Genomic DNA, 24,479 nt, shown 5'->3' with positions numbered 1-24,479 from the left:
ATGGCTGGCATATATGTGAGTGATACATTACAACTCTTCAAGGGAAGGAGATGCACAATTTTGGAAGCTACAAAAATATGAACAGGAAATGAAGTATGAAAATAACTAAACTGGGAAAAATCACAAATTTACAAATTTTAAAAATCTCCAGATAAATAAAGTCAAAATCCGGAAAAGTAACAATATTTTAATTAGCTGACTACCATATTTCTGTAATGCTTTTTGTCCTACATTTCTGTCTGTGTTTTATCAAATCGCCTTTTAATATAACATTTAAAAATATTACAGAGAATGTACAGAAAAACAATTCAGTCTTTCCTCTTCCTCTAACATGGTTAATTGAAAGTCTTCTTTATTGATAATTTTGAAAAGTTTATTTCAGCTTTATAATTCATTATTGGAAGTGTGCATTTTTAATGTAAATTTGAAAAGATATCTGGTGTGTTTCACATACCAGTTGAAATTTAATTTTTTAAAAGATTTTGTTTATTATTTGAGTGAGGTGGAGGAGGGTTGGAGGGAGAGAATTTCAACCAGACTCTCCACTGAGCGTGAAGCCCAACGTGGGGCTTGATCACATGACCCTTAGATCATGACCTGAGCTAAATCAAGAGATGGATACTTAACTGACTGACCCACCCAGATGCCCCAAGAGTTGAAATTTTTTTTTTCCATTGTTCTTGGAAACTGAATTTTTTTTTAAATTAAAGCCTTTTTATTTCTTATTTTTTATAAACATATAATGTATTTTTATCCCCAGGGGTGCAGGTCTGTGAATCGCCAGGTTTACACACTTCACAGCAAGGAGTTGAAATTTTAAAAATTTTCCATAGAGTAGTTTCTGGCTCTGTACTTCAGATCATATTTCTCTTGCTTCATCAGTGCTGGACACCCTAGAATATGCCATCTCTCTATACAATCCCTGGCCTGGCTCCTGAATCTACATATGAAGTAAAAGGAGTTTCCTCAGAATTCATTGCTATATTAAGATAGTTAATAATCAGTGAACAACTTGTAGAAGTGTCTGCAGACCACATAAATATATATTCTTCAATGCAAACTAAATGTATCCCTGACTCAACGTTCAATTAGTCCTTTTTCAAAAACACTCACGGCCAGTGTACTGCACAATGTTTGAGGAAGTCAGAGATACTGGCTATGTGTACGAGGAGCTTTTAGACACATCAAAATTATTAATATACACAATTCAACCCTTCTTTGACTAAGTATTTGCTTGAATTGTGGACCAAGAAGCATTAAGTTTGCTTCTGTCTGTCTGTCTCTGCAAACTCAGATATAGCAGTCCAGTAAAGAAAAGTAATCTTTTTAGACAATTAATTTATAAGCATATATCAAAATTTTATTAGAGTTTATCTGCAATGGGAGTCCTCTAAGAGATAAATGCAAAGATTCTGTCTTGGTAGAGGCAGTTATAAGAAAAGAGAGTGGTTGGTAATCATTTTTAGACTCCAAACAACAACAACAGCAAAATGGAAAAGATTTATTTATGGTCAAAGAGCTTTAGACTGTTGACTGGTGGAGCACTGAGTGGATGAGCAGCCAACTTCCCAGAAGTTCTCAATCTCCTTTAGGTCTTTTAGACAATTGCTTAAAAAAAGAGAAAGAAAGAAGGGAGGGAGGAAAGGAGGGAGGGGAAAGGAAAGGAGAGGAGAGGGAGGGGAGGGGAAGGAAGGGGAGGGGTGGGGAAGGGAAGGGAGGGAGAGAAGAAAGGAAGAAAGAAAGGAAGGAAGAAAGATTGATTGTTAAACATTTCATCTGTGGTGCTAATTTCTTCCCAGAAAGATGTTGCAAATTATATTTGAAAACTTCTATCCCAAACCATGTTTGGAGTGATTTTTCCTTTGGCACAGAAAAGGGTCAGCATTTGGATCTAGATTTGAATTTCAGCCAAATATCTTTCTCAAGTAACTTAACCTCTAAGAGCTCCAATTTACTTATCAACTGAATGACATTAATAACCTTGTATTTACCTGGGTTGTTGTGGAAATGACACTGGTTGATTGAAAAATAGCTAGCACAAAGTCTGGGACATTGTAAGTGTTCAGTCAATGCTGATTCTCTTCTTCCTCTTTGGGAATATGAGGCAGCTCATTTTCACTTTTTTGTATGCTCTCTATAGGAATAGACAAATATGCTCTCAAAAACAAGAATTTTTTACACACTTCACAGCACTCACGATAGTATTGAATTATTTACTCTAGCAGTAATTTTACAGTCTTAAATACAAAAGAAGAAAAAGGACAATATAAATCATTTGCTTGGTTATGGACAAAAGAAAGTATGTGGAAACTGACCAGGACTGAATTTGTGAATCAATTGAAATATAAATAAATGACAATAGCTTTATTTTTCCTGCAGGAAGATATATAATATGTTTAAACTTTATAAAGTATATTTTGTATTGTATATCCCTTGTGCAATAGAAACCCGGCACTTTGTCTGTATAAAGTTTCCTTTGTATAACAACTAACAGAATGTTGAAAAAATTGGTTATTGCAGTTTATTATACTATTAAAATGAATTAAGCGTAATTAGACCACTTTCAAACTGTACCTCACTTAATTCATTCAACACCCCTGTCAGGATGATTTTACTGTTGTCACCGTTCTTGTTACGTAGACATTCATCCAAGGCATTTATCACACAGTTAGAAAAGTGTATAGGCAGTTTCCAAACCCAGAACATTCCTACTCCAAACCATGTTCTTTCTCCAGCACTGCATTGCCTTTCCTAGACGTTTTTTTGAGGATCACTGTAATTTGCTCAAGAAGATAAATTTTACGATACTGATGTTGAAAGCAAAGTTAGTCCTTTTTTTTTATGGTGACTGTCATTCACCTGTGGTGCCAAGTACCATTCTATTTGAACTGTACCCAGTTCCAGAGGGAGGCTTATAAGGTGGAAAGGCAAATATTTAACAATGTTTAGAACTCTGGCCCTGGCTGGTCCGAATGAATGCAGACCTTAGTTCTGGAGCACTTTGCTGGAGGCCACGATCTGTTTCAGGGGTAAACTGGAAGGTATCCTGTCCTGGTGAAGCTTTCCTGGGAAGGACAGACCAGTGCATGAGGGGTGTGAGGCAAGTCACGGACTCATTTATGAGTTTGCTTTTCGTTTTTTAGTCATAACTTAACAACCAGTATGGCCGTACCTTTGAGTATCAGCAACAAATCAGCCATAAATAGACTGTTCAAAAGAAATACCTTGGATGGAATTGTCAAAATTATAATTATAGTTCCTTATCAATGGTGAGATTGTACATAACTTTTAGTTTCTTCTTTGCAGTTGTAATTCATTCATTCAACATATATTTATTGAAAGCTTCCTATAGAGCAGGCACTCCTGGACCTCTGTATTTCAAAAGTGAATCAGACAAGGTGTCCTTCTAATTATTTTTGCTGCTGTTTCTACATTTGTCATCAGAAAATGTTCAACAGAATTAAGGGATGTTAAATGTATCAAATAGCTGAGTGGTAAGATGAAGAGAGGGCCTGAGAAAAATATATGGCAAAAGCTGACAAGTTTTTATTTGCATGAACTCTGATACCACTTCAAGTGACAGATGAGTTAGTTTTAGAGGGACTCTTAATACCAAAGAGTCTGCTCTGGTTGAGATTGTCGTGAGAATTCTCACTAGATTTTGATATAATATCAAGCTGTTTCTATGTCGCTTCTTATTTCTAGATGAATTTTCCGAGGGGAAAATAATCAAGTCTGATTTTAGGAATCGGTGAAGGACCCTCAGTACTGAGGGTCCAAATGTTAGCCTTTCCATGTTCTTAGAACCTAGTTATTTGTTGTTTCCTTTTTTTACTTAACATCGTTAGCAGGGAAGAAGGAGGGGAGGAAATTGGAAGTCAGAGAGAGACTACATGTGCTTGGACTAAGAGGAAATTTCACAAGACAAGCGAGTCTTGACAAACCAGTTCCACGTGTGTTTGGGTCTCCTACCGTTCAGCCCAAATATTCAGACTCTGTCTCTTCACGCATATTTAAGCTTTTTATATTGATTAGCCTGCTTTATACTGACAGAAGGAACTCCGTTAATTACATTTTTTGTAAGGTACTAACCAGAAAAGAAAGAAAGGAGATAGCTTTCTCTAGGCATGGAAATGTAAAGTGTTCCACATTCGTGGCTCTCCTGTTAACTGTAGAACTTGTTTTGTGAGGTTTCTATTTCTACCTCATGTATAGTGATGTTGCAATACTGTGTGGGAAAGGCATATTATGCTCGAGGATGTTGCTGAAAATAAATCTGGGGAATGGAAGAAAGTCTTTAGTGGTACTCGGGTGTTATCTACATTGGCAGTCTCAGAAGTATTGCTCTGATAAACGTTTGTTTCAGCCAGGTCTTCTTTGAGAAGGTTTTCAATTTTTATCTCTTCTGATGAAAACCATACTTGGAATTCTTTGTGTTGTCCATATTCCGACGTATTTAACTTCATTTTTGTTCAGAATTGACCTCTTTCCCCAGGTCCGTCTTCATGAGCCTCCACCTGCTGAAGTACAGTGAAGTCATTTTTTAAACTTTTTAAGTAGTGACAATTTTTCCACATAAAATTGAACTTGAACGCTCAAATTATAAAACAGTTATAGAATGGACTTCTCTGGTGAGGGACTGTCTTTCCACTATCTCCATGGTACATAATTTGAAAACCTCTGGAATAATGGAAAGAGCATGTGACCAAGAGTTAGAGTCAAAATCACTTGATTCCACTCAATAATTCAGCTCGGTGTAACAGTTATTGAACATGTCAGTGTGCCAAGCACTGCAAATGCTAAGGTAAAAAGGCACTCTAGAAACTTAACTTCAAGTGTAGGAAAAAGCAGATGTAAGAAAATTGTATTAAAGCACTGTAGATGCTTTGACAGATTTCTAGACAAGGTCAGTGTTAACTTGCCAACCACTCTGGGCCTTTATTTCTATAAATTTGAAGTAAATAACTTGGAAAAAACTATGTATAGAATCTAACCTCTTTGAGTTTGAGACTGTGTGTCTCAGTCCGTTAGGTGTCTGACTCTTGATCTCAGCTCAAGCCGCAACGTCAGGGTCATGAGTTCAAGCCTGGCATTGGGCTCCACACTGGGCATGGACCCTACTTGGAGAAAAAGGAGTGGGGGGGGGGGGAATGGAGGGAGGAGGAAGAGGAGGAGGAGGAGAAGAAGAAGAATCTAACCTGTTTGAGATGCATAATTTTATGATTCTGTCACTCTGTGCCATTGACCGGATCACAAGGAAAAGCCATTGGAAATGAACATAAGGAAATAAACAGAAGTTCAAGACGCAGCACATGTATCTTTGAAATTTAAAGTAGAGAAAAGCATGTCATTATAGTCAGAGAGGCAGGAGTAAAAAAATAAATACAATGTATGGCTGCTAAGGAACAGAAGTATGTGGTATCACCTTCAGCTTTCCCATAATATTCCTCCTACCTCAATGACTCATGTGAAAGCTGGATTTCCCTGATCACAAAATGCCCTTCTCCAATGGCAGCCTCTCCTCCTACCCCAACCCCAGCCCAGTTTCACAGGACCAAGGGGAAGAGTTGATGAACTGTATACAGGAAGGGTTTTCGCCCTGTACACAGGAAGCGTTTTTGTACTTCTTTTACTTTGTAGGAAACAAAAGTGCTCCAGAATCCATTTCCACAAACAATTAGTGGTAACACTTTGGTAAATATTCTTTTGGGCATTATGTATATATACCTATCATATATGAGATTCATCCAGTTACTTACCGCATATACACAATATATAAACACCTATACTGTATATACAATATATGCTATAAATTTCTATAAATTCATCTACATCTGTATTTATAGTGACACATCCTTCTAAGTGAAATGGCTTTATACATGTTCATTTTTAAGGCATTTTCTCTTTTCATTAAGCCAATTCAGTATGCTCCCTGTCCTCTTCATCATCTCATGGTCTCTGTCACCCTGCTCATTCTGAGCGATCATTTCTAAGTCCTTCCACATAGTTCATGCCAAACATTTCACCACCAATTACAATAAAATGACTTTCACATCTTATACTTTTTTTTTAAAGTCACTGATTCATGGAGTCCTTCAAAGATTCCTGTTTCTTCTTTAAATCCCTATTGCCATTCTTCAATCCTGAACTGGATGCCAGCTCAACCCCTTTTCTCATCCTTTTCTATCAGGAAAGGGGTCAAGTTCAGAGAATGCTTCCGGAAGAACAAAATAACCAAACTGAGGCATTAAAGCATTTAGCCTCTCCAGCTCACGTTTCTGTCGTTTGGAGCCTACTCTTTAGTTTAGGAGGCAAAATGCGAACCAGTGGGACAAATCTTGCTGATGACTCAGGGCAGTGTGGTGGTTTATTTGATTATGTTTTATTGGAATCTGAATGTGTTTAAATGGACAGAGCACTTAGTAGTCTAGAGTTATGGTTCAGCCTTTCTTTCTGTATTTATACACGTGTATACACGGCCACACGTGTATCTACCTACCTGAGATGACCCTGAGGCCACTTCCACTGGGTATTTCTGGGCTTTGCCCTTTTTCTCAGGTCTTGGCATATGTCAAATGCTTTCTTCTTTCCAGGGCTACTTGATGTATTTGTGTCAGGGTGCTGTGCAAGCCTATTTAATGGCTCAGCCGACACGTCAAAGTCTAGTCTAATCATCTGAGTTCATACTTTGGATTTGCATCTCCCCGGAAACTGGCGATGTGGTGAGATATGGTCTTCCCAGCCTCCCACTTCCTTTTCAGGCCCTCACTGCAAGCTCAGAGCCTCCTGCTGTAAACCTGGGGGAAACGACTGGCTTGTTGTAATGATTAAGCCCACTGATATTGTTAATCCCTTGGTATTTAAAATTACTTACTTTCTAAAATCTGGTCTTTGAGGAATAATTTACATATGATGAAATCTACAGATTCTAGGTGTCTTTTGATCACCTTTGAAAATGAAAGGGACGCTTGGGTGGCTTACTCAGTTCAATGTCTGCCTTCAGCTCAGGTCATGATCTCAGGGTCCTGATAAAATTCTGCATCTGGCTCCTTGCTTGGTGAGGAGTTTGCTTCTCCCTCTCCCTCTGCCTGCTGCTCCCTCTGCTTGCTCTCTCTCTCTCTCTCTCTCTCTGTGTCAAATAAATAAATTAAATCTTTGGGAAAAAAAGAAAATGACATACATTTGTATAGTCCCTTCTCCTGTTAAAATATGGAATATTTTCATCATTTCATCTATTGGTTTCCTCATTCCACCTGCCAGTCATCACAGCCCAGAAGCAACGACTATTCTAATTTTCAAAGTTAACTACTTTTATTATTAATTTTGTTTTTATTAAATTTACCAGGGTTTAGTTAAGCGGTACTTTCCATCCTTCTTTGGTGTTTGGCATACTATAAATTATTTTTTTTTTCTTTTTAGAGGGGAAGAGTGGTGGATAGGGGCAGAGGGAGAGGAAAACAGAGAATTCCAAGCAGATTCCATGCTCAGCACAAAACCCAACACAGGGTTCTATGTTACAACCCTAAGATCATGACTTGAGCTGAAATCAAGAGTCAGTCACCTAACTGACTAAGCCACCGAGGCACCCCACCATACTGCTAAATTACTCTACATGTCCTCTTTCTAATTAAAACTTTCTTAGAGAGTATTGATTCACTTGAGAGTTTAAATGATCTGTGAATAAAGTAAATATATCTTAAACTGAGAATGGATTTTTAACACAAAGCATAGTTTCTTATTGATATTCAAAGTAAAAACATTTGTGGAAGTTAAATTTATACCAAAGCCAGTTTTCAGGCTCACACAAGCAAGGTTACCTTTATTTATTAGATTTTTCTCGGAGCCGCTTCTAGACAAAGTTTATGCCAGAAAGATAAATTAAGAAATGACTATGTAAAAAAAAAAAAAAAAGAAATGACTATGTGACATATTTCAACTTTAAACCTTGACTGAGATCAGTGATAATTAGAATTTTATTGCATATTCTGTGTCATGTACTGAATGAAAGACTTTAAGTCCCAGGCTTATAATTGCTCCATGTTATAGTTGCTTATATAACACAATGCTTTTTATTTTTTCTTCAGTTTTCCTTTCATAATAAATTACTTCTCTGTCTCTCTCCCATATACTTCCTCTATATCCCACTTATTTTTTAAGTTCTGGATCTCCCTGTTGTTAACAGTGTTTATGGTCAACTGTTTTTTATAGCAGATCCAGTATTTGGAAAACCTCATTTGTGTTCCTTTCAGTGGAGCTTGGCTATTTCGATTCTTTTAGCCTTATCTACTCTCTTTAAACTTTATATAAAAATCAGTAGATAGCATGTAGAGTAGGCCTGGGGAAAAATAATTTTTAAAAATATGAAGACTGTATGGACAATAACTAGCAAGAGTTTCAGTCCTGACTCCACCATTTACTGACTATATGATCTTGGACACAGTAATTTTATACCTTTTTTTCAAAAATCTGATGATAATAATACCTGCCATATTTACTTGTGTTATGAAAGTAACAAAATTAAATCATGTGTGAGAAAGCACTTGTACATTTTGAAATGTGACAAAAATGTAAGATAATGTGATTATGAACATTGCATTTTCTAACCAATATCAGGGCTGATTTTTAATTTTAAAGAAAAAAAAACACAACCTCAGAATCCTCTTCCCCTGGCATTCTTTTACTTGGAAGGCTAGAGGAGAATAAACACAAACTGGGAAGAACACCTCACTCCTTTACACTGTATTGTTTGTGATGGTGGTGTTTTTCCAAAAGCATGTGTTTCTATGTCTGCACTATAATTCTGTCTTCGTTATAACTCTCACTACAATGTAAGTTAACTTTATTTAGATGACTGTGTCTGTCTACTAAATTAGGAGATCCCAGAGATTGGAGTGCCTTGCCCAAAATAAGAGAACAGCAAATGGATGGATGGATGGATGGACGGATGGATGGATGGATGGATGGATGGTTACATGGATGAATGATATCACAGTTTTTAAGAATGCACCTATGAAGTCTTAATGATGTTTGCAAAGTCTTGAATGCTGTAAGGGGAAGCCCACTTACTAGAAAGCAAGCAATCTTTCTCTCAGCTGTTTACACAGAAAATCCAGTTAATGATTCAGCCATTTCTTTACTTTTTCCACTGAGTCCTCTAGTCTATGCTAAATTCATCTAGAATGTTCATCCAGAGTGTCTTCTCTGGTCTTTTTCTCTTCTTCTCTTTCCACCATGGTAACCTTGTGCTTTTCCTCTCTCTTTCCCACCCCATTGCTCTCTGGATCCTGGAGGAGTAGCATCTAGTCTTCATTGTCATTCCTGGCTGGAGAAGCCTTTTTTTTTTTTTAAGGTCTTTTATGTGATTCTGAAGTAGCATATACAAAACAAAAGGGATGATGTATATTTAGCTCACTAATATTGACCTTCTATTATAGCATCACTTTGATGGGCCAGGCTAGCAAAGGCCTATGCTTATTTAATCCACTGAAAAAATTACTCTCTAGGGTTCATGCGGATAGCAGTAGTCAGAGACAGGGAAGATAGGATGAGGGAAAAACAAAAGTCCAATTGTATAAATTTAATACAAATTTAATTTATTTTAATAATTTAATAATATGGCAGAAATGCATTAATCCCAGAAAGAAAAGTAATGATGAAAGAATGTGATGTGATTGGGCAATGAATAATGATGATGATGATGATGATGATGATGATGATGATATTATTATCTATAGCTACAGTCTTCTTGGAGTTTTGGAAAAGGAGAAGAAGTACACTGACCTATACTTGGGACCTTATTGAATGGGAAGAAGAGGAGGTAAGATGTTAGGAAACCAAGAGACAGGGAAACTAGAATAACATATGGTGCAGGAAATTATTCACTGTCCTTAACATCCAAGCTGAAAGGAACTAAACACCATTAGGTTTTTCTTTGATGTTTTTTACTCCCAAGATCTCTTATTTCATGAAATTAAGAGAGATCATTGATGAAGTAATGTCTTTTTTTTTAAAGCACTTTCACAATGTTTCCTAAAATTACATTAGTGGAAAATTGTGTTAATAAACTATAGTTTAGGGTTTATTTGGAAAATAATTTGCATTTTATTTTTTAAAAGTTACTTCTTTTCCAAGACTTACTATAAAAGTAGGTCAATTTATGGTTTGTCTCCCTCCCAATCCCATCTTGTTTCATTTATTCTTCTCCTATCCCCCTATCCCCCCATGTTGCTTCTCCATGTCCTCATATCAGGGAGATCATATGATAGTTGTCTTTCTCCGATTGACTTATTTCACTAAGCATGATACGCTCTAGCTCCATCCACGTCGTCGCAAATGGCAAGATTTCATTTCTTTTGATGGCTGCATAGTATTCCATTGTGTATATATACCACATCTTCTTTATCCATTCATCTGTTGATGGACATCTAGGTTCTTTCCATAGTCTGGCTATTGTAGACATTGCTGCACAAAACAAACTGGGGGTTGCTGGGGGGAGGTGGGATTGGGAGAGGGGGAGCGGGCTATGGACATTGGGGAGGCGAGGCGAACCATAAGAGACTATGGACTCTGAAAAACAACCTGAGGGTTTTGAAGGGTCAGGGGTGGGAGGTTGGGGCAACCTGAGGGTTTTGAAGGGTCAGGGGTGGGAGGTTGGGGGAACAGGTGGTGGGTAATGGGGAGGGCACGTTTTGCATGGAGCACTGGGTGTTGTGCAAAAAGAATGAATACTGTTACGCTGAAAAAATAAATAAAATGGAGAAAAAAAAACTTTAAAAAAAAATAATAAAAGTAGGTCAAAATGCAGGAATTTTGTTCCAGCTATTGGATATATGTATTTTTTTAATTTATGACTTTGATAGGTAGTAACTTTAGTTTCTCTTATAGGAAACACTTCGTCCCCAATTTGAAGCCAAGTATTACAAGATGGAGAGAGTGAATCCCATCAGTGGAAAACCTGAGCCACATCAGCCTTCCTCAGACAAAATCACTCGTCTTCTTGTCTCTATCTCAGGAATATTCTTCATGGTAAAGTACAACCATCAATATCAGAATGTTATGGGATCCCACATTTAGAAGGAAATTCTAAAATACCAACTCATTTTGTGACCCTCAGGGCAAAACCATATCCAGTTCAGTGCGTTTAATACATCCCACTAAACAAAATTAAAATCACAGCAAGTCAAGGAGTGATTACAAAGAGAGTTTGGGTATATCTTTAAATAAAACACTCTTTGAAAGAAACAAAGATCTTCTAAAATAAAATGGAAATTATATGAGTTGTCCTGGTTAATTAAAACTAAGCATTCCACTTGAAAGTGGAAATTTGAACAGTATCTTACAACATGTATTTTGACTCTAATGTAACTGAAGGAAAAAAATTTAAAGGAAAAAATTGAATTCATGTATCCTTTCTTGGAAAAGTAAATTCCTTTAGCTCTTCAAACGGGGGTGGGGGGAGGCAGGGGCAGTATCTTGGTCTATGGTGTTGCTTTTGCTTTGTCAATTATGCAAAATACGGATGTCTTTTCCCATCTCCCATATTGTAGATTTCTTTGGTGATCACTGCAGTGTTTGCTGTTGTGGTGTATCGCCTGGTTGTCATGGAACAGTTTGCATCATTCAAGTGGAATTTCATCAAACAACACTGGCAGTTTGCAACATCGGCTGCTGCTGTCTGTATCAATTTTGTAATCATTATGGCCCTGAATCTTGTAAGTGTTTACAGTTTTCAAAAGGTTAAAAGGCATGGGTAGGGGAGAGGTCTATGTTCCCTTCATGCTTGGATTGTATTTTACAGGAAGCCAAAATGAGTCCAACCCATGTTTCCATCAATGGCAACTCAGTTTAGCAGAAAAAAATTAATCGATGTGGTTTGGATGATGGGTTTTTTTTTTAATTAAAATCAGTAACAGTTGTATTATCTTCCTTGTCCTTTGAGTTTATAATCCTGATGAGCAAACATTTCCATTCATTGAGTATTGTGTGCTGGAAAAAGTGCTATGCTCTTTACATTCAAATAAAGCATCTTTTGGTTCAAAAAACTGAACCTCAGTGGAGAATCTGTTACAATGGTATAGGAAAATCTGTTTGAAATTGAAGGCTTGTTACTTCCAAGGCCTCACTTGAAATAGAAAATAGACAGCTACTCCATGTTTCTTTCTCTGGGTCTAAACAATTTTCTCCTTCCTCCCTCCTTTCCTTTCTTCCTTCCTTCCTTCCTTCCTTTCTCAGTATTTTCCATTTGCATATCTGCTCTGTTCTATTAGGAAATGTCTATCTCTGCTTAACCATGACCTGTCTTCTTTCATGCTGTGGTATTGCAAAGATTTTGTTATCTCCTTTGGTTCTAACTATGTGACCATGTTGGTTTCTATAGCCTATTTAACTGAGATCATCCAGTATTTCAATGTACTAATTTTTCAGAGCCAACATCTGATTGGTTCAACATAACCTACACTGATTGACTTGTGAACTCTATGACTGAGAGGGCATTATTGTGTATCTATCTTGGCCCACATCTTCAGCAAGGTCTATGGGTAGGGTCCTCTGAAGACAGGAGGCATTGATTGGCACATTTAGGGTAATAATCTCTTTAATTCTTCCAACAATGCCACAAGGCCAGTATGCTCTCTATTATGTAAATAAGGAAATGAATCTGGAGAGCTTAAATAACTTTCCCCAGATGAGACATATACTAAATGTTAGTGCAGGCATATTTACATCATGAGATAATGTCTGAAGATAGATGAGCAATAGACAAATAATGATGTTTATATTATGTATAAGTAATGTGCACTGAGTCTATATGTGGGTGAACACTGATGTTACATGTTTAGCCTGGAGAGGGCTAGGACCATCTAAAATAATCAGAAAAGTGAAAAGTCACTGTGATAAATAAGTTTTGATGCAAGGAAGGCAGTTAATACCTCCTACTGGAGTCTGCTTTCTTCAGATTCCTTTTTGCTTTGTGGACGGAAATTACTGTTTACAGTATCTCCAAATAAACCACACAATATGTTGAATTTATGTCCTTGACTCATAGATTAAAGTAAATGACAAACATTGAAAAAATACAATACAGGATAGAGCAGCATGGCTGGTCATGTGTGAAAGGTACTATAGGTTGCACATTACACAAAGTCACCAGGTTGTGGTGTATTACACATACCACATTGTACACACACCACATTGATGGGGGAGCCATTCACAGAATAGATATTGTAGATTTTTATATTTATGGTTATATTCTTATGGTAGATAGTGAAAGATATTGTTTCTAACAAAATCAATTGCTTTTTTTAATTTAATTTTTTTTAATGTTCCAAGATTCATTGTTTATGCACCACACCCAGCACTCCATGCAATACATGCCCTCCTTATTGTTTTTGACAATTTTTCCATAAACAAAGGTTATTTGGGTTAGCTTCATTTTCTGAGGAAAGGAGCCTAAATACTTGATGTGTTTATTTCTAGGTAACACTAGTAATCAACAGGTCTGATCTTAAGTTGACTCCATTTCTTATCTGTAGTAGGCTGGTTGACATAAAAATGACTGGTCATAGTCCTGCTATCTAGGATCTTATAGTCTAGTGGGGACATAGGACACAATGAAGAATGAATGCATCGTAGTTGAAGCACAAAAGGCTCTGAGTAAAATGGGGGAAAAAATACTGCTCAGGTTCTCATCACTTTGTGGTGCCTGTTGCTCAATTTTGTGTCCTGATAAAAAGCAGTAGACATTGGACACAGGCAAACCAAAGATTTGCACCTGATCTGTGGGATACTGGCCAGACCCTATAACATCCTTGAGTTTTGATATTTTGATCTTTCATGTGAGGGTGATAAAACTAATGCATTTAATCATAATAATGATTAAATGCGATCTTCTAGCAAATAAATGGTGCCCAATAAATGTTAACCTTTTTCTATTTGGTTCTCTTTAATATTTTAAAATTGTATTTCTCTTTAAAAGTCTCTATACCCTCCTATTCTCTTTCTTGCAAAATACCAATGTTTTGTTTATTTTTCCCTTTCTCTTCATCTTTAAATCATAGAGTTTATTTATTAATCTTCAGTCCAAGTTACAGAAATGCCAATGATCTTTTTTTTGGTCCTTCTGAATTTATTTATAATTTTTTCATTCTTTTTTTTAAATTGTTACCTATTGCCGATTCATAAATTTTTAAATACTCAAGAGTTGTCTGTAGAAAAAGAATCATATCTAAGATGTTGTATTATGTCTTTTGATCAAATTTATGTCTAAAATATAAGAAGATTTAAAATACTTAATTAGTTCATGTGAAAATTATACCACTGTGCTAATTTTCAGTAGTCTTACTTGTTTTGTTTTTTTTTAAGATTTTATTTATTTATTTGATAGACAGAGATCGCAACTAGTCAGAGAGGCAGGCAGGGAGAGTGAGGAGGAAGCAGGATCCCTGCTGAGCAGAGAGCCCTATGTGGGGCTTGATTCCAGGACCCTGGGATCATGACCTGAGCGAAAGGCAGAAGCTTTAACCCACTGAGCCACCCAGGCGCCCCTTACTTGTTTTTTTAAATGTAGTTTTTCTTTCTGAAATTTACTATTGTTATCTTTTTTAGTTTTGTATTATAAAATCAATACATTTTTATTATATAAAGTACTGACAGTATGAAGACATTAAAAATATTAAGAAAAGTCACATTTTCTACCCACAATGCCACTTGTGTCCCTTCCTTTCATAAACTAATTGTACCCATTGGAGGTAATCAATGTTAATGGTTTCATGTCTATTTATTCCCCTCACCATCATTTATTAGTGTCTTCAAAAGAGTACCCTGTGTTCCTGGTTTTGACAATTTGTTCCAAAGACCTTCTGATCTTCAAAAACATCTTAAGTGAATTAGGAACTGACCTAATATTTTTGAAGATGGAAAGTATTTCATAGGGGAAATGAAGAAGCCAAATGTGTTTCAATTAACTTTTTCTTGGGAAGGCAAGCATGACAACTCTGGGAACAGAACCTCCAGTTCCAGGAGTCAATCCTTGGTTCCTACCCAGGGAAATAGGTATCTTTTTTCACGTAAGCTGAAGAATTTGTCATGATCAGAACCTGTATTTGAATAAAATAGGAGCTTTCACCTTCATACATTTACCTTATGAAAAGTTTCTTTTTATTTTCACTGATAATTCAAAAAATTAAAATTTGGCTGAAGTCTCCATTGGTGTACCAGACTCCAATTTCATATTATTCCAGTTGCTTCTTAATCCCCAGTCCCTTAAACTCACTCTGCCTCATTTCCACCCCACCCTCAGTTACTACCCCTTTCCTAGAATCACAGTGAACCCATATTCGTGCAGTCTTCTCTCTCATAAGCTTCCTCTCACTAAGCCTGTATAATTAATGAGGCTCAATATATTCCTTCTTCCAAAGAACTGCTTTTTACAGATAACAAAGGCTGAACTAGATGGAGTGAATCTCCTAATTGTAGAAATAAGACCTCTGGAGGCAGATGAGGATAGTCTTAATTTTGTCATAAAAACAATCTTTTGAGGTCCTCAAAATCCCACTAGCTCTACTTAATTCAATACAAGAGCCCATGTAACTGCCTCGTCCTATAATTCATCCGTTGTTCCTTTTAGAACATAAGACTGACTATCTTTTCTCTAAATATTTATTTCTACTTGTTGGGAATTTTGACATAAAGATTTAGAGATTGTTGGAAGTAGACTTAGCCACTAAACTTCTCCTTTCCTCTTGCAACTAATTTAGGAAGATTTTTAAATGGATATTAGTATAAAGGAAGTGAACTACACAGCCAACTCAACAAATTTGAAAAGAATGTTCTATTCCTCAGATTTTATCAGTGTAAAACCTTAATGCCCTTCTGAATTTATGTATTCCCTTCCTACCCAGGATGTTAACACATGTCACAGATTATCAAACAGCCCATCTGATTTACCTGAACCGGCAGGATTCATTTAAGGTCGTAATCAGATAAACATAGATTAAAACCATTAATATCAAAATGCTAACTCTTTAAAACAATTATACCACCAAAATGATTGACCTGGAATACCAAATGCTACCTCTTGTTATTTTCAGACCAACACTAAATATGCAGCACATAAAAATGTGCTTTTTGTTTCTTAATAGCTAGACTTTGTGATCCCTGTGCTACCATATTCTTCAAATGAGGGTTTGGCCTCAGTCAAAATAGTCTATTAATCTAATATGCTTTTCAGCTGTAATCCATATAGGCATGGCAAAATAGTTTCAATTAGTGAAACAGTTTTTTTTTTAATCAGGAACTTTGAATGTTAAAAGTACACAGCCAGAAATTTAAAGTCATTCATTTCTTTTGTCTCTTTCATCACATCAGTGATTGCTGTGAATTTTGCTTCTGTAACATCTCTCTTAGCTATTCCCTACTCATCATTCTCACTTCTCCTTCCTTAGCTCAGCTACTTGTCATTTCTAGCTTGGACCATTTCAGTAGTCTTCTAACTGGTGAGTCTTCCTGTCTTTTTCAACTCTTCTCACTTCCCTGTACACTGCTCGTAGAAGGATCTCTCTGGGGCACCTAGGTGGCTCGGTGGATTAATCATCCAACTCTTGATTTGGGCTCAGGTCATGATTTCAGGGTCCTGAGATCGAGCCTCTAGTGGAACCCCACACTTGGGGGGGGTCTGCTTGAGAGTGTCTCCCTCTCCTTTTGCCCTCCCACTCATGCTCTCTCTCTCTCTAATAAATGAATAAATCTTTAAAAAAAAAAAAGAAGAAAGATCTTTCTAAATCACAGATTTGATCATTTTATTTTGTACTTGAAAGTGCTTAATGGGTTCCCATTGCCTCTGGTATAAATTCTAAACATTAACAAGGCATGGAGGCCTCCCATCATTTAAGCCAGTTTTCCTTTCTTGTCTTGTATAAAGTTGGATGCCATCCCTCCCTCTCACACTCTGCACTCCAGCCTACAAGGTCCCTCTCGCTTGCTCCCCGGCATTCTGCTTTTTCATGGCCCCATCTCCGTTCACAGTGCTCCCTCTATTTGCCTCTTTCCTTTTATCTCCTTGGAGGCTGTTTCTTTATCTTCGGAAATTCCAGTAAAGGATCACTTGCTCCATGAAGTTTTTTCTCAATCCCATATGTAGAATTGAATAATCTCCTCTTTGTGTTTATTCTTCTCACAAGGTGCTTGTGCACGCCTAGTCTCCCTCCTTATCGGACTGCCCTGATGGAATTAAACACTCCTTCTTGTGAATGCTCTTCTGTTTACCGTGCTGAGGCATGCCCTGTCTCCCGCTCTCAGGGTGTAAGCCCCTGACAGCGGGGCCTCCTCACTTTTACGTTCCCAGGTCTTTGCCTAGGCCTAAAAGACATTTAGAATATAGTCTTCAAATAAATTTTAAATATGTCATTCCCCAGATTTCCTAGCGTCTTGAACATTATTCACATTGGAAAGAGCTTAGCCTCTTGAATAATTGCTCAAAATTATTTTTGTAGCTGGAATTCTATTTTCAGTGTCTTTCACATTTGCAGCACTTGTGATTTTCAAACTAATAATTAAAGAACATGCATCCTCTAAGCTTTCAAAACAAATGGATCATGGCATTCCTAAATAAATGTTCAATGTGGGATAAAAATAAGGGTGAAAATAATGAAAATTTGATTATAAGTCCATCTTACAGATCATGAAAGTAACTTAGATTGTTTCCTATTCTTGCTATGCTTCAAATCACCTGGAATACTTGAAAAACCAGAGAGCCCTGAGTCCCGTTCAGAATTTCCTTTGTGGAGCTGGGAAATCTGTATATAAAACAAAACATTCAAAAATATTCTCCCAGTGATTCTGAATCTGTCAGCCCATAACATAGCACTAGGAAATCACTGATTTAAGAGATGTGAGGTGGGGCGCCTGGGTGGCTCAGTGGATTAAGCCGCTGCCTTCGGCTCAGGTCATGATCTCAGGGTCCTGGGATGGAGCCCCGCGTTGGGCTCTCTGCTCCGCGGGGAGCCTGCTTCCTCCTCTCTCTCTGCCTGCCTCTCTGCCTACTTGTGATCTCTCTGTCAAATAAATAAAATAAAATCTTTAAAAAAAAAAAAGAGAGATGTGAGGTAATTTTGATACACAGCCAAGATCAGAAACTACATTTTCAAAGATAAATTGCAAGTAATTTAACAAGATTAAAACCTCAATTTATTTTTTAACACCTCTTATCAGACATATAACTAAAAATCTACAGAATTTGAAACCAGGAATTACTCTTCACTAATCCCATTTTTTTTCCTTAATGTTGCTGCCCGTGAAAATGATATTATACTACTTAAAGGTGCCATAAACAGCATGGTTAATGTCAGATATTTCCAAGAATTTTTTTTTATTCATTTAACAGAGAGAGAGAGAGAGATCACAAGCCGGCAGAGCAGCAGGCAGGGTAATGGAGGGGAGGAGAGCAGGCTCCCTGCTGAGCAGAGAGCCTGATGCAGGGCTCAATTCCAGGACCCTGAGATCATGACCTGAGCTGAAGGCAGAGGTTTAACCCACTGAGCCATTTAGGTGCCCCTCCAAAAAGGTTTTAATAACATTTTAAAATATACAATTATTCCAAAATGTATATTCTTGATGCTTGACAGTCAAACATTAATTAATTAACAAATCGGTTACAGCAGCTTGATAGCTGTCTGGTCTCATGATTACTGTGTAATTTTAAAGAAAAAACTGAAACATCACAGAAGGACTCTTGTAGTTTGAAATATCTGGAATTAAGCCAATTAAACCACTTCAACATTGTCAACAAAAGAATGAACTCGTGGGACACCTGGTCGTCTCAGTTCATTAAGCATCTGACTCTTGGTTTCAGCTCAGGTCTTGATCTCATGGACCGTGAGCTTGAGCTGGCACTGGGCTCTAAGCTCAGCTGGGAGTTTGCTTGAAAATTCTCTCCCTCTTCCCTACGACTAAAATGAAATTTTAAATAAGGAATGAACTCTTTTTGGTATTCTTCTTCTCATTTTAAAATCCATGTACCATCTGTACACTATGACCAATGACCAAAAAAAAAAAAAAAAAAAAAAGAAGAAGAAGAAAAGAAAGCACAGCTCTAACTACATTTACCTAAAGTATTCCATGCTGGTTCTGAACTCTTTCACATTAGTGATTTATTTCCATCTCTAGATTCGAGAACAAACATTCCTATGTTTCTTTCGTGGGCCTGACCACTGAAGACCTCAAATGTACCTAACTTCCTTAATACCGGGTTACCAATTCCAATGCAAATAGGTCATTGTGGAATAGGGTGATCAAAGGGTTTGACAACACATCTTAACATGGAAAAGAGGTAATGCCAAATGACTCATTTGATAAGAGGACTCGCTTTCTAGAAAAGTATTTGTTTAGTTTGTTCATGTTTATATCTATGGTTTCTAGAAATTCAGAAGAGTAGATTACCGGGAAAGAACAGTCTATTTTTGGTTCTGCAAAATTCTGTTTAGAGCTCATTTTTACAGCACAAGTTAGACTATAAGGCTCTGACTCAGAGAGGATGAGCACTGAATCGAGCGTGCCCCCTCACAACAACCTTGCCCTTTCACTGCCTTTGTCATTCTCATTTTTCCCCAGTGGATTTCTGGGTAGCACCCCAAAATCAAACAATAGTGGATGATGACTTCTTAGCTCAAAATGAATTCTAATGACCTTACCATGGACTACCAGGCTCTGAAAACCTGCTCCCCCCTGAGATCTCTCTCACTCATCTCATAACTATCAGCAACTTTTTACTGCCTCCACTCCTGACCCTCCAACTGCCTTGCCCTTCATGAAACACACCAAGCCCAACCAGTCTCATGGCATTTGACTTACTGTTTCTGCATTTCCAAGGTGCTTGGTTCATATCCCTTCCTGGCTCTCTCCCTCACTTCATGCATGAGCTCTATGCTCAAATGCTACCCTTTCAGAGAGGCTTTTCTGACCACACTATAAAATAAATACTCGTGCCCACCACTCTTCTCTAGGCACACAGCCTGCTATATTTTCCCTTTTCCTGACTAGTTACATAATTGTTTGTCATTTGTCCCCAAGCCCTGGGATTTAAGTTTGGCTAAAGGAGAAACTATCTGTTCTTTCTCTATGTGGCCCATTTGAAAGTCCAAATAAATATTTTTATATATAATTAATATATATGACTAAGAATTTCAGCTTACTGAATGATGTTTAAAAGTATAGGTTCCCCAACATGAGATCTATCTATATAATGTACATACGTAGTGTAGTGACCACAACTGTCCCTGAACCGCTCCTTACATATACTCCTCCTGCAATGCATATCTGTTTCCCGCCTTTTACACACACACAGCCCATGATTTCTGTCATACACCATACCGTGGATATATCTAAATTATGGTTTCTTGCTGCCTTCTGTGGTTTCAGAGTTAACAAGTCAGTCTGCATGGGTTGACTTTGTAGCTCATCATGGTAGTGCCAGTTAGCTAGCTTCTGGGCCTTCGATGATGCAGATTCTCAAGTACCCCAGAATGTTTCCCAAGAGTGGTATTTCCAGGAGTGATACAGCATTTTGTGTGTGTGTGTGATTTAGAACATTTTTCCAAAGGATATTGTAATCCATTGGGGGCATCAGCTGTAGATATTTCCGTCCCAGACGTGCAGACAGGTTCTATGTGCTAAGGATTAAGACAGAAATCTTAAATGGTTTCTGTGACAAAGCATAGCATAAATGGTACAAGAGACCCACATAGCAAATCCTGACTTTACTACACATTTAGTAGCATTAACTTAGGCAAGGTACTTGATGTTCTAAGCAAGGATTTCCTGTTCTGAAAAAGGGGTCATTATACCTATGTGATAAAATTGTTGTAAGGACTAAATTAAATAATCGTATATATAAAGCACCGCTTACTACCGGCCAAATACTTGAAATGGCAGTTATTTAAGTAAAACTTTTTTTTCATTCTCCATGAGGGCACTCAGTTTGGTGCTGGAATTATAGTATTACTCAAGTACTATTTGTTGATTTTTAAAATCTACCCTATTATACTCCTTGGACACCCTTCTGTAATCATCTTACTTAATAAATAGGGCATGGAAAAGAACATGTTATGGTCAAGACAATTTTGGTGCTCATGAATTCAAAGTAATCTTGTTCTAAAATTTGAAAATGGCAGTTTGTGCATATAGTTAAAAATAAAAATAATAGCAACAACAGAATTGCATAAGAGGTAGAATGAGATATTTATCCTCAACATAACCTTTCTGTCTCAAGATAACTCTTTAGAGGAAGAGGTAGGGTTAAATCATGGCTAAGATGAATAATCATGATAGCTCTATTGAAAGAAGATGAACAACTTTTAGAGTGTCCAGACACCTACCTTTTAATTTTGCATGCCAACAGGCAGAGTTACTGGAATTTATAATATAAAGAATATTTTGTTGAATTGCGGGGTTAGTTATATTTACATGCACGCACATATACCCACAAACACATACTATCCTTCTGTCTATAATAAATTTGTTTTCCCATCTAAGTGTACCTGGAATTTTGTGAAATATGTTTCCTTTTTTAAGTCTGTATGAGTGGTGGATTGAGTAGTAGGGGAGGGGAAAATGCGGCAGAATGTGAAAAATATCACCGTAGGGGCGCCTGGGTGGCTCAGTCATTAAGCATCTACCTTCGGCTCAGGTTATGATCCCAGTCCTGGGATCGAGCCCCTCATCGGGCTCCCTGCTCAGTGGGAAGCCTGCTTCTCCCCCTGCTTGTGTGCCCCCTCTCTCTGTATGTCTCTCTGTCAAGTAAGTAAATAAAATCCTTAAAAATTAAATCACCATAAAACTATCTTGCCTGTGATTGACTTACGGCTTTGACAGATTTGCCTTAACCAGTCTTGTTTTAAATAACCACCAAACCACTGTTGTTCTTTTGAATGCAAGCTATCACGCTATGTTCCTCTTAGTTTGGACATTTTTTTCCCAATAATAAAGAATTCAGACTTTTACTCAGCCTTTCAGCATAGTAAAAAGTACATATAATTTAGTGATCAAACACCATGTCAGCCACTGATTAGCTGACTGACTTGTTTTGCAAAAAGTTTTAAGTTTTTTAAAATCCCATTTCTTTGACATGTAGAATGGAAATGAAGACAGCTACCCCAAAAGACTTACTCTTACAGAAATCAAGTGTGTCTGTGTATCTACACATATTTATAACATGTTTATATTACGTACATTTAGTTTGTGTATATATGTAAAGCACCACATAGTAAGTTTTAAGTTTTAAAACATGCTCTGCTTAATTAAAAATGTAGCCACTTTATAGAATACACTTTAAATGTTTCCTTGAATAGTGTCAATAGCAGCCTTTTCTAGAGGGAAAGAATAACATTCACTGTTCTCTTATTACAGGCTTATGAAAAAATTGCTTACCTTCTCACCAACTTAGGTAAGTCCTTCGTTTTTACTTAGCTCCTTAGTAAAAGAATAACATATGGGCATATCAGTCTGTAGTTGTTTATGTACTCTAGCATTTTTAATGTCAACTTCAGTTATGTATGTTGTCAATCAGAGTGGAAGACATGCATGGGAAGTTGGATCAAATTGCTTAACTATAGAGAGGCAGTGTATGTAGCTACAAAATCTCCTTCCTTGGAATTATTAGCAAACCGAACTCTCCCTAGGTGGGAGTGCTTTTCTCTTTCTAACTTCTCAGTTTGTTGGGGTTTTCCCTAAATTTTTATTTTTATCAAAATATTATACTACATAAACGAAATTTAAAAGGCAAAATAGTATTGAGAAATTTATAATTAAGGGGTGCCTGAATGGCGCAGTCAGTTATGCGACCCACTCTTAATTTCAGCTCGGGTCATGATCTCAGGGCTGTGGGATCAAGCCCCGTCTCGGGCTCCATGTTCATCTTAGAGTCTGCTTGAAATTTTCACCCTCCCCTTTTGCCCCTCCCACTTGTGCGCACTCTCTCTCTCTCTTTCTCAAATAAATAAATAAAATATATATTTTTTAAATTTATAATTAAAACCAGTACTCTGCCACATTACCTATTCTTATTTTCCATTTCCTGAGAGACTACTTTTTCTTTTATTTTAGGATTTTTTTTTTTTTATTTCCAACCCTATTTCTAAATAACATATTTCTCTGACGTTCTTGGATTTTTCAGGTTTGGGGTGCTATTGCCTTTCCCTTATAAATGACAAGAACTTAGGTCTTAATAGTTCCTACAGTGTTCTGTCCCTGTACACTTCCCCATCCATCACCTGTTATACACACACTATCTCTCCTCCTTCCCAAGTAGTTATATTCCGCAGATTTGAATTTTTTAGCCAAATTAATAATTAGTGTTTACATCATTGCTTCTATATAACTATTTATATATGTAAGGTGTGGTATATACTATGATTGTTTCCTGTCCTATACAGTCTTTATATTTTCATGAAGCTAATAATAGCACTTCTTTCTTTAATTTTCTCCATACTTTCTTATTTTATCTCAAACTTTCTACTTCAACTCTGAATGGTCTCTAAATACATACAGAGCCATCAGGTATGCTACTCATCTTATTTTCTTCTTAGAGTTCCCCTTCCTGAACCCACTGTTTCCTCCACTCTCGAGGGCCCACCCTCACTGTGGTCTGTTGCAGCTATGCTTCCTCTCTCCTGTCCTCTAGGAAATCCTTTTACCTTTATTTCTCAGTTGGGTACCACTCTTTGGATCCATCGGTCTTCTTTTGTCTTGCCTTAATTCCTGATTTTGCTGCCTGCAAAGTAAATTTCTTGAGACCTTATGTGCCTGAAAATGTCTTTTCTCCATCCTCAAACTTGATTTTTGGTCTCAGTTTGGGGAACAAAATTTTGATTACAGAGCCATTTGAGCAGTGATCTTTTATTGTTTGAAAACTCACCAGATCCCAGGCACTGTGCTGGACACTCCTCATTGATTTTGTTTTATTGACTTCCCAATTTTATGACAGTAGGATCCCTATTATATGAAATAGAAAAATCAAGGTAATTAAGTTGAGTAAGTAGAATTTAAACCCAGATGTGGCAGAGTCCACTTAATTATGGTGATAGAACTATATCACTCCACTATTGCTTCCCTTATAATGCATTTTTAAGTATAAGTAATAATAAAAGGAACGTTTTGTAGAGGGAAGAACTGGGCCCTAGGTCGGGCTCTGGAAATAAGTGGTCATATCCCTTGGAAATTTTGTGACTGTGAGCAAGTGTTCTCTCCCCATTCTGTTTCCTTCCTCCCGTTCCTTCCACTATTTCTCCTCCTTTGGTTCTTCCTCTGTTTTTGTTTTTTGAGTCTCAGATTTTGTTATTGAGAAAATGAAAATGATAACATTTCCTGTTTCACCATTGCTGAGGATTGGCTGTCTGACATATGACAAGTGTTCAGTAAGTGGGAAGGATCTGTTGCATTGTTCTTAAACCCTCTGAGCTTCAGTTTCTTCTGCTGGATAATGAAGCGCTTAA

General features: G+C 37.1%; 1 protein-coding gene and 1 long non-coding RNA gene across 7 annotated transcripts in view; one reads left to right on the top strand and one right to left on the bottom strand.

Moving 5' to 3' along the window:
- ANO3 (anoctamin 3) overlaps positions 1–24,479 on the top strand; it is a 456,805-nt gene that overhangs the window by 404,872 nt on the left and 27,454 nt on the right. For all 6 annotated transcript variants that reach the window (XM_046014190.1, XM_046014191.1, XM_046014192.1 and 3 more), the window contains 4 exons: positions 9,735–9,817; positions 10,885–11,025; positions 11,547–11,711; positions 22,396–22,432. In XM_046014190.1, coding sequence (XP_045870146.1) covers positions 9,735–9,817; positions 10,885–11,025; positions 11,547–11,711; positions 22,396–22,432 — 426 coding nt within the window. The remainder of the gene's footprint in view (positions 1–9,734; positions 9,818–10,884; positions 11,026–11,546; positions 11,712–22,395; positions 22,433–24,479) is intronic.
- On the bottom strand, positions 1,316–23,665 carry LOC123947896. Its single transcript, XR_006819878.1, has 3 exons — positions 20,362–23,665; positions 5,199–5,318; positions 1,316–4,520 (listed from the first exon to the last, which is right to left on the bottom strand). It is a non-coding gene; the product is annotated as an uncharacterized LOC123947896 (long non-coding RNA).

Source organism: Meles meles, chromosome 8 (assembly GCF_922984935.1).
Source record: "Meles meles chromosome 8, mMelMel3.1 paternal haplotype, whole genome shotgun sequence".
Lineage (NCBI taxonomy): Eukaryota > Metazoa > Chordata > Mammalia > Carnivora > Mustelidae > Meles > Meles meles.
Note: the sequence above shows the minus strand (reverse complement) of the source record. Positions and strands in the feature narration are given on the sequence as shown.